General features: G+C 39.0%; 1 protein-coding gene across 1 annotated transcript in view; it reads left to right on the forward strand.

The window, feature by feature from the left end:
- The window catches only part of EPC2 (enhancer of polycomb homolog 2), a 48,951-nt gene extending 40,251 nt beyond the window's left edge, over nt 1–8,700 (forward strand). The window contains exons 11-14 of the mRNA XM_068408095.1: nt 1,626–1,762; nt 3,632–3,791; nt 5,269–5,602; nt 7,418–8,700. Of these exons, the coding sequence (XP_068264196.1) occupies nt 1,626–1,762; nt 3,632–3,791; nt 5,269–5,602; nt 7,418–7,490 (704 nt within the window). The 3' untranslated portion in view covers nt 7,491–8,700. The remainder of the gene's footprint in view (nt 1–1,625; nt 1,763–3,631; nt 3,792–5,268; nt 5,603–7,417) is intronic.
- Nucleotides 8,701–11,230: the final 2,530 nt, after the last annotated feature.

The following is an 11,230-nucleotide window of genomic DNA, read 5'->3' on the forward strand; positions in this document are numbered from 1 at the left end:
AATGCAATTCAGGTATTTCTTTGTGCCACATAAGCTTGTTCTAAAACATTTTTTTAATAAATGTTCTGGAATTTGTTACCTCAGAACTTAAAAATAGAAAAATATATATATGTAATGTTCCATAATGCTGTTCTTGGCTCTGTTGCCTTTAGTAATGCAACACGTTTTGGGAGACTGTTGTGAGGGAACTTAACAGGTTTTGCTGATTGAACTTTGAGTTGAGTGCTTGTAGTAATAGGTAAGAATCATAGAATCATAGAATATTAGAGGTTGGAAGGGACCTCTGGAGATCATTGAGTCCAACCGCCCTGCCAGAGCAGGACCAAGAGTCTTCAAGAGGAACAAAGTACATTTACATATGAAATAAATTTTATTTTAAAATATGTTGGAAGTGATAATAAAATCCCTAGAATCTAATGGGAGTAACTGTTTAAGTCATTGGACTTTTAAGTGCCCTCCTAACGTGGCTGAAGCCTGTTTTAATAATGTAGCAGTAGAGAAGAAGCTTCAGTAATAATTTCTAAACAGTCACAGTCATAATTTTGGTAGTTATTTAGAATGGAATTTCAGGACAACTGCGAGTATTAGAACTAGTAAATGAAACAGCCAGACCCTGAGAGATAAATCACATCATATTTTAATGTTAGCTCAGTGTCTCTTGATAAGATATTGCTGCAGAATCCAGGTGTTTGAGGTGAATGACAGCTTCAGTCTTTGAAAAACAGAGTTCAGAGTGAACTGCTGAAATGTAGTTAATGGGAATCTTTGAGAAGTGAATTCTCATTTTACTTCCTCCTAGGAGAACTTAGTTGTACAAAACTCAGGTTTTAACATGAAACAGTTGACAGTGTTGTCAATTTATCAAGTGTGCTGTTCTTTGGAGGGAGAAGATTGAGAACAGCTTTTTTAACTTCACCATTCCCTTTACTTGTTGAGAGTATGATTCTGATGGGGTTGCATTAACCTGGTCCTCATAAACAAACAAGTGTATTATGTCACTCTTAAACTCTTATTCCAGTTTAAAAAAATTAATTGGCAGAGAAAATCCTGTTCAGGTGAAAATACATATATTTAAATAATCTGTATACAGAGTATTTAAGTATATGAATTCTGGTTGTGCTGTTAAAGTAGGTGCTCTCAAATGCCAGGCGTGTGCTTCCTTCACAGAGGCTGTGCTGGTGTCAGGGAAAAGGACAATAATAAGGGACCGTAGGAAGGGATGTTGTGCAGGAATGAACTGACAGCGTTTTCTGGGAGCTACAACACCCAGCTCAGCCAGGTGTACTTCCTCAGCTATGAGTTTTAGGACATGCTTGTTTTCTGAAAACCAGGAAGAGAATTTCTTTAAGCTTTGGAGAGAAACCCACCAAAGACAGAAACTGCTTAAAAGCAATGAAAGCTGTGAATCCTTTTGTTATGAATTGATTCAATGCTAAAAGAACACAACAAACAAATTCAGCTTCACCTCTCCTTTACATAAGAATATATTAAGGTCTTTGCAAGCATCTAGCACAATGTATGTTGTCTGCAACCGGTTGTTATCCAACACGGCTGCACTCCTGCATTTTAGATGTATTTGTTTTCTGCACGCCTATTTAACACTGCCTTGGCTTTCTTTTCTGTAGTAACGGGGGGGATCACGGAGGAACAATTTCAGACACATCAACAGCAGTTAGTTCAAATGCAGCGGCAACAACTTGCTCAGCTCCAGCAGAAACAGCAATCTCAGCATTCCTCACAACAGACGCATCCGAAAGCACAGGTAATGCACCTGACACCTTGTCATATGCTGTATCTTCCTTTTTGCTTACTGTGTTTTTCCTCTCTCTTATAAGCTAAATATAACACCTCAGTAAATATGTTAAATTTTAGAATGAATGTGAATGGGTTTGGGTCAAGATGCTTTCCCAGTTTGCTGTATAGTGCCTGGAAGGCAACTTGTGCTGCAGCTGGTACAAATACCTTGCTTTCATTTTTCTGTTTGGAATGAGGAAATATTTTAAAGTTTTAACACCAAAGCCTATTTTTTTGTTATTGCTTTGTTTTTTAATGTTATATATCATGGCTGCATTTTAAAAGCTGAGTAAGAGACTTCATATTTTAATGTGTTAGTTGCGTCCGCAGAGTTGGTCAGTGTAGAAATAGCCAGTGCTCTGCCAACTCATACCATTGTCACTAGTTTGATCCTCCCTTGTATAAGTGCTCCGAAGAGACTTCTTTATTAAAGCTACTTTATGAGGTAACAATTCTGTTACGAACAGATGTTCACTGAGCACTAAAAGTTGGTAGCTTCTGAGAGGAAAAAGATAGTTTTGCATATTTAATTTGATTCCTTCCCCCTCCCCATCCCCAGTCTTAACTACTTCTGTCTGGTAAAAGAATCATATTTTTCCTCGGTGATGCCTTGCAAGGGAAGAATATATACTTTTATGTCAAGCTTAGTTTTCTGTTAGTTTCTTACCAAGAAAATAAAAAAGCTGTTGCTGTTGTCTGTGACTAGGAAAACTTACTTTACTTTGAGCATATTATATCTAATTGCCAGTGCTGCTTGTCCCTTCTCTTCAGTGTTTTCTACTTTGATTAATCAGGGATTCTGTGTTACTAACAGTTACTGATTGCATTTTTTGTAAGTATAAAGACATGATACCAGAATATTTTTAAAAAAGGAATGAATTTTGGATTTTTAAGACACTCTGAATATCTATGGAACATCATTTTCTTAGTTAATATAAATTGAAATTGCAGAATGATACATTCAGCCATTTCAGGGTGTCTTTCCAGTACTTCCCAGTCCTTCAGAGAAACTGGACCAATAGGACATGTGTACTTCCAGAATGCAGTGGGCACTTACGCTGTGGTACAAGTTATTCCGTGAGAATGAATGTACCATAAATACTGGAAGTTCCTTAGACGTGCAGTTGCAGTATATTTGCTGCCTGGAGACAAAACAGAGAAGGAAACTTAAGGCATAGTCATTTTCTTAGAGGAAACTTCTCAAACACATAGAATCACAGAACGGTTTGGGTTGGAAGGGACCTTAAAGATCATCCAGTTCCAACCCCCCTGCCATGGGCAGGGACACCTTCCACCAGACCAGGTTGCTCCAAGCCCCATCCAGCCTGGCCGTGAACACTGCCAGGGAGGGGGCAGCCACAGCTGCTCTGGCAACCTGGACCAGGGTCTCACCACCCTCACAGCAAAGAATTTCTTCCTCATATCTCATCTAAATCTCCTCTCTTTCAGTTTAAAACCATTCCCCCTCGTCCTGTCACTCCATGCCCTTGTAAAAAGTCCCTCTTCAGCTTTCCTGTAGCCCCTTCAGGTACTGGAAGGTGCTAGAAGGTCTCCCCGGAGCCTTCTCTTCTCCAGGCTGAACAACACATCATGGAAGTGATCTGTTGTGCTAAGAATTGCGTTTGCCATTGACTGGCTGAATCGGGCAGGACTTACTCAACACTCATTTGGACACTAATTTTCAACTTTTCATCAGACTTGTGATATGGAAATATTTAATGTTACGGTGCATTAGATTACAATTTGCTGGTGATTGTACATTATAGCAATCCTAACGTGGTATTTCATTTTGTACTTGGATAATTATAAAGAAATTTTTTTTTTTTAATTCTTGCAGGGCTCCAGCACCTCTGACTGTATGTCAAAAACCCTCGATTCAGCCAGCGCCCACTTTGCTGCATCTGCAGTGGTTAGTGCACCCGCTCCGAGTCGCAGCGAGGTAACGAAGGAACAAAACACCAGCCACAACAACATTAATGGTGTTGTCCAGCCTTCAGGTGATGATTTCTTAAAACTTGGGGTCTAGTGTGAGCTGAGAATATGTCAACTGATCTTATTTCTGATTTTTAAAATACTATTTAATAAAAACCACAAAGTATAGTAATTGTGATACTTTTAAATATTGTTCTTTAAAATACTTTGTGCAATGGCATGTAGGTTAGTGTGGTAATAAAACCACCAAATGCTCTTTTACATTGGAAGAGCATTGTTTCTATTTTCTTCTGTAGGCTTTTATCTTTTACTGATCTGTTATGATGAAAAGCCTAAGTGACAGCATTTTAAAAACAGTGTGAATGTGTAATTAAAAAAAATCCATTGCTTAAAACATTAAGTACTGTGAGAAGGAAATAGAAAAGTTGTTGTGTTATTTGGTCATTGTCTCACTTGCTTATTCAGACAAAAACATACTCATCAACTACTTTTAGCAATTCTTTTGACATTACTGTAAATTTTGGGTTTCGTTGCATTTAGGATTCCTCCCAAGTTCAGGCAGAAGTGTAGACATGGGCATTCACTACCTTCCCCCACCCCTCCTGCTGCACCTCCCTTATCAGAAGGCAGTAATGCCACTCATCCTGGGGCAGTAGCCGTGTTGCCGAGAGATAAATGTTATTTGGCACTTGATGCCATAACAAATAAAAGGCTTTTGGAGTAATTTGTTGTTTTAACAGCTAATGATGTGATAGTTTTATAGACCTCCTGCCAGGCTGGGTTAATGAGAATATGAAATTAATAGAGGGAGGAAACCACAACTGAATAAAATCAATATACTGGAACAGTTCCAGCGAAGAAAAAGACATCTGTGTATAATTCTCTTAGATCATATCAGAGAGGGTGATGTTTTAAGGGGTATAAGATCAGGGATATGGATAGCTTGGATACCAAGATGAAATTTGAGAGCCTCTGGTTTGAGTATACACCATGAAACCTGAAGTTTCTCACAGCTCAGGAGTGCAAACGGAGCACTGCAGCATAACTGGAGAGGGGTTTTTTACTTTGCCTAGTCTGAGACCCCTAGTTTTGCTGCCTTGAGAGAGAGTGGTCCCCAGAACCTCCTTGTGTTGCCAGCAGAACAAGGTAGGAGGTGAGGAGGTGATTCAAAGCATCAGAATTTGGCTTCACAGTTGGTCTTTGAGGTTGCCTAGCTAAGGTGTTCCCCATTCGATTTACTTTTATGGGGAATGTTGCCCCTTTAATTTAAGGCACCTAAAATGAGGTGTACAAAGTTGGGCAATATAGAAGTTCTTTGTCATACAGGAACTTCTTTCACTTTCTGATGTTCTTGTGAATGAAAGAAAAAATATTTCTAATGTGAACTAGAAATATTTCTAAAATTTTACCTTTTGTGACTCTTTAAAAAACAGATCCTTGCACCATTCCAGTGACATATGTGCTTAAAGCATTACCCTTGAGGTTATTTAATCTTTGGCTTTGAATCTAAGGAATGGCATATTTTTAATTGTTTTGTAACAGGAACCTCTAGAACTTTGTACTCCACCAACATGGCTTTATCATCCAGCCCAGGGATTTCAACTGTACAGCTTGTAAGGACAGTTGGCCACACCACCACAAACCACTTAATTCCAGCATTGTGCACAAGCAGCCCTCAGACGCTTCCCATGAACAATTCTTGCCTGACAAACGCCGTGCACCTCAACAATGTCAGTGTTGTTTCTCCGGTCAATGTGCATATCAATACAAGGACTTCAGCACCGTCGCCAACAGCCTTAAAACTTGCCACAGTTGCTGCCAGTATGGACAGAGTGCCAAAGGTAACTCCTAGCAGTGCCATCAGCAGTATAGCAAGGTAAGTGTGTACCAAGGTAGAGCACCTGTAGGTTACGTTTGTGCTACGTGACTGTCTCCATAGATGGGCCCAACTCTGCATCAGAGCACTCAATAGAATTGTTTCCAGCCTCTAGGAGACTTCTCAGTGTAGCTTCACAGAATCACAGAATCAGCCAGGTTGGAAGAACCCTCTGGGATCGAGTCCAACCATTGCCCTGACACCACCATGGCAACTAGACCGGGGCACTAAGTGCCATGTCCAGTCTTTTCTTAAACCCCTCCAGAGATGGTGACTCCACCACCTCCCTGGGCAGCCCCTTCCAATGGCTAATGACCCTTGCTGAGAAGAAATGCTTCCTAATGTCCAACCTGACCCTCCCCTGGCCAAGCTTGAGGCTGTGTCCTCTTGTCCTATCACTAGTTGCCTGGGAGAAGAGGCCGACTCCCACCCCGCTACAACCTCCCTTCAGGTAGTTGTAGACTGCACTAAGGTCACCTCTGAGCCTCCTCTTCTCCAGGCTAAACACCCCCAGCTCCCTCAGCCGTTCCTCGTAGGTCAGACCCTCCAGGCCCTTCACCAGCTTGGTCGCCCTCCTCTGGACTCAACCTCACAAAAGCATCCAGCTGCTGACATCTTCAGCATGGCTGTGACAAACCACAAGAGCTGATTTTGCAGATGAACTCCCAAATAATTTGCACTGATTTTAGGCACCAGTAGTTTTGGTAAACTTCCAAAAGTGTTTAAAATGGCTTTATTGTAAACATTTTCATTTGTCCCTTCTCACACAGCACTTTCAGGTAGATTCTATCAAACTCTGCATGTTCTCTCCCTAACTTTGTATATAAGATACAGGTTGGCACATGCCTATTTTATATATACATATGGATATATGTGTTATATATTTATGTAAAATATAAACCAGGTATGTGCCAGCCTGCATCTTACAAATACAGACAGATATTTATTGCCACTGAGCAGCAACACTATTATTTCAGGAGACTTAGAAGATGTCTCACAGGAGTGGCAGGAGCTGGAAGTTGGCTAAGTTTTTTTGAACATGACAATATTTGGGCTGTTTTAAGTCTCTGCTGAATTGCATGATGTTTGAAAAAAGGGCACGTTTGTTTATGAGCTAGAAAAGTACAAAGTGGCTATTGGCAAATGTGGCTTGCTGATTATTTCACAATGCTTCTGGAGGGGTTAAAAAGAGCTTTTGGAGGTGGAGGATTGCCTGTATTATTTAGTCACTGTATAGACTGAGAAAAAGGTATTTTTAAATTATCAATCGTGCCTTAAAGCATACTTTTATATTATTAATGCATTTAGTTCTGATTTCCCTCAAGTCAGAGGGGTATTTCAAGACATGTCAGTAAATGCCTTGAGAAGTACCACCTTAGCTGAACAGGTCTTGACCTTCTCTATGGAGAATGGTAATAAATTAGAAAAACATTTAAGATTTCTTGCACTAGTGCTAAAGCAGAATTGGGGAGGGGGGATTATGTTAGAACAATGCTTTGCTCATTAACAGGATAATTGATACTGAGTCATTATGGTATGTCTTGACTGCTCCTTCAGGAGACTTTTTAGGACTCTTATCCATAATTTAGGCTGGTAATTTACAGCTAAATGCAACAATTTTGGAGAAGGGACCGCACCGCTAGTGGAGTAAAAGCAGTTCTTAAATATCAGTATTTACTCCTAAATAATCTGATTCTAGAGTATGTGTTAAGGTCCTTCCCTGACCCAGGTAACAGCTGTGTAAGAAATCATTAAAACCACGTAAGGAAATACTCATGTTCTACCTCTAACTATGGGATATTTCTTTTATTGCAGAGAGAACCATGAACCAGAACGACTGGGTTTAAACGGCATAGCAGAGACAACAGTAGCAATGGAAGTGACATAACCTCAAAGCAGTGTCGCAACCTGTGCTAATGGTGTAGTCATTTATATTCCAACTAAATGCAAAATACATCGCTCTGTGGATCACAGAGAACAAAAATGGACCTAAATGGACTATCATTATATCGTGTATTAAGTCGATATATAATGTAAATTTTGTAAAATTGGGAAAATCACTACCTTGTAAAATAGTTTATTTGTATCATCAATATTATTTCTGTTACTTGAATAGTAGATATTCATCATCATGCTTTTGCACTTGAATTTGCAACTGAATGGATTAAAAAATAATTCTTTAATGGGATCATGAGCATGAAATGGGATCCTGCATCACTTGTTTTAACTATTTATTTTGCCATGTTTACATTTTGTATCTTGTACAAATAAATCCAACTTTGTGTCTAAAAAAAAAAAAAGTTAAAGATTCATAGCTAGGAAACAAAATTCTTGTAATTTTTTTCTAAAGAAAATGTAAAGTTTTCACTTGGTTCATTTTGTTTCACAATTTGACTAGATGGACTTTTTGGTAAATACTTTAGTGGCATTTCACTGTCAAATATGAAGTTCAAGGCAAAATAGTATTTTCTATTACTGTGCAGGGGAAAGGGATGGATCGATACATGCAAATTTAATGTAGTAACTCACTTTTCCATATATTTTGAATGTATATTTCTATTTATAATACCAGTTTATAAAAAATAATTACACAGGAAAAAAAAACTGACTAGGAAAATTATGCATCTAGCACATATAAAACTGTGCAGATATGAGAAAATTTTCAACTGATTACATTTTATCTGAAGACTGCATATTTTAACCGGCTTTAAAACTGTAACACACCACATAAAGGATATTTTACCAGGTATGTATTGCATTATATATCATTGCAATAATTAATTATTGGATGTCTAGATATCGAGCCATCCCAGGTGGTGGGGGGGAGGGAGGGTTGTGGCAAGATTGTCTTTTCAATTTTGGAGAGTTTTCCTGTGGCTACAAGGCAAGTAACGGGTTGGAAAAAGTCTGACTGTAAGCGTTGGACACCTTCGTAGTGTAGTGTTTTAGTGACTTTTTTTATACGGTTCTTGTAAATTAGATACGTGTAGTGGTGTTTCAGAATGTTTGTTTATGCACTAGTTCAGACAACTTTCCCTGTTACTTGTTCTTGATAAGTGAAAACTGCAGGGAAATAAAAATACATATCAAAACATGGACACGTTGCATATGTGTTTATTTCACAATGTGCAAGCAACAGAAGTGTAAATTTTAGAGGCTGTTAGTGGTCTTTTGATGATTTTTGACCCAAGCAGATGCACTTTTTTCTAAAAGAGTTCAGCTCATGTGGTTATTTGTGCTCACAGTATACGGTAGGGGAGGGAAGGGCTGGTAGCTGTGCCCTGAGCCCTGGCAGTAATCAGAACGATACAGTTCCTTGTTCTGCAAGAGGAAATTCAGGTACTACTTTGAGCGAATCATTTGGATTTTCTGCTGTTTGGTTAATGTTTCTGTATTTCTTATAAATCATAGAATCGTTGAGGTTGGAAGGAACCTCGGGACGTTGTCTAGTCCAGTCACCACCCGAAGAAAGTTAAGCTATGATTTGTCTATATGTCATGCAGTCAGTGTATTTTTCCTCTTGGCTTTTTATATAAAGAGCTGTTTTTAATCTAAGTTGTGTTTAAACGTGTTTTGTCTTACGTTCTGTCAGTGAAATGTTCTGACAGTTAAAAACACTTGCAGAGCTTGAAATACTGGGAGCTTGTCAGAAACTCAGATGTCTAAAATTAGCTATTTTTTGCTTAACTGATGCCTTGTTTTCTGTTCAGTACGAAGTCTGCAAGGAGAGGTGATAATAGATTCTGTCTGGTGAGAGTAGTCAGAGGAACCTGCGACACTTCAGCGTCACTGCCTTGGGCAGGTGAGACGTGACACAGGACTGGGGGTGTCAGCACACGGGGGAGGCACCTGTGCAAATGCAAAATGCTTATTCATCGCCTTCATTGGATCTGCTGCTTCCTCATCAATTGTTCTTTACAGGTACATGAGCTTTTGACAGATGTTGAAGGTTTTGTGTAGAATTAAGTTCATTTCTGGGAATGACTGTGATCTATGTAGTCTGAAGTATGAATGCGGGTTGTTTTTGGAGGCAGAATTGTTGCAAAACTGAGTCTGAAAGGAAAAAAGAAGTTATTCTTCTTGATATATAAAAATAACATTGCTTCTGTACCATATCCCCAAAACCTTTTTGAGGTTTAATGAAAATGTGAAGTCATTTCTTCTGCCAATTGGAAGTTGTACACTTAGCTGCCGAGCTCTGAACTATAGACTCTTCTGGCTACGAACATACATCACTTTCACAATAAATTGGACCGAAAATGTCTAAGATTGCTGTGCATCTATGACTTGGTATAGTCTAATCCTCATCTAATTCCTTAGAAGCTCCAGCTAAAAGGCTTTTTAACTTTTAATAGATTCTGGAAAAAAGTGAGGTGGAGAAAAGGATTTTGTGGACTCTAAAGGCTGTACTGGTAAGTGTGCCATAGGGTGAATGAGGTTCGTTTAAAGGATTAGTATTGATGTAGCTTTACTGTAAAGTAGGGCCATAATAGTCGTCGTAAGAATTTCTAGCAATTAACGTGTGCTTCAAGTGCAAGAAAAGGAGAGTGATGAGTAATACTGTACTCCATAAAAATCTTCATTAAAAAAAAAAAAAGAGAAAAGGAAGGGAGTATTGTTAGGCAGTCTTTTACTTTCTCCTGATAGTGGTACACAGCAGGGGATACCAATGACTCAGTTATTTTTGTGTGCAAGTGTGTGTTGAGGATATGACATTCTTCTTTAATTCCCTAATTTGATCGTGCATAGCTGCAGTATGATTCGAATAGTGATTTCTGGTTTGTTATGTATCAGGGAGCATTGTTCAGGTAAGACTTGTGAATGTAGTTTATCTACAACCATTTATATTGGGACTTCAAGTGTAATGTTATGACATTATTCTGTCCTTTTAAGCATGTAGCTCACCAAGTACTTGGTTTGTTTCTGAAGTGCCTTTCTGTTATACAGGAAAGGAGAGTTTCAAGTTAAGGTCCCTGTTTTCTTAGTGTGTTCTTAGTTTCCGAGTCACCTGGTGTATCTTGAAATGCGATCTGTGGGTGCTTTGGGTATTTTTTAATGGCATAATCTCAAAAAATTAATGAAGAGTTACATTTTGCTATGAATTTAACCCCATTTAATCACAGTCTGTATTGTCACCCAGTAACTACAGCTTAAAGAAAAAAAAAAAAAAAAAACCAAACAAGAAATCAATGTATTTGGACTGAAACCTGAGAACTTAAAGGGAATAACTGTGGAGGAGCTGAACTTCTTCCTGAATGTTGGCTACATCCAGTCCTCAGTGGCTTTATCCACTCCTTTCCGTGAATACCAGCATCATCTTCCCATTCTTGCTTCATACGTAGTAGTGTTGAAACTGCAAAAGTTACGTGGTGCAACCCAGCATCCCTCCCCAGTCTCAGGGCGAGTGGATGTGCAGGCGTGAAGAGACATGGTGGCCCAAAATCTCCTGGGCAGAAAATCTGAGGGATGTCTTGAGCCCATCGGTGTGCCAGAATAGCCTTTCCCCTGTGCCCCAGGTACGCTGCTTTTTCTTCCAAAGTTATGATTGTTTCTGTAACCAAGAATGGGAAAATCTGTTTAGTCCAATCTGGTTTCAATCCATTACACACTAATTTAACTCTAAGACAA

Source organism: Nyctibius grandis, chromosome 9 (genome assembly GCF_013368605.1).
Source record: "Nyctibius grandis isolate bNycGra1 chromosome 9, bNycGra1.pri, whole genome shotgun sequence".
Classification (NCBI taxonomy): Eukaryota; Metazoa; Chordata; class Aves; order Nyctibiiformes; family Nyctibiidae; genus Nyctibius; species Nyctibius grandis.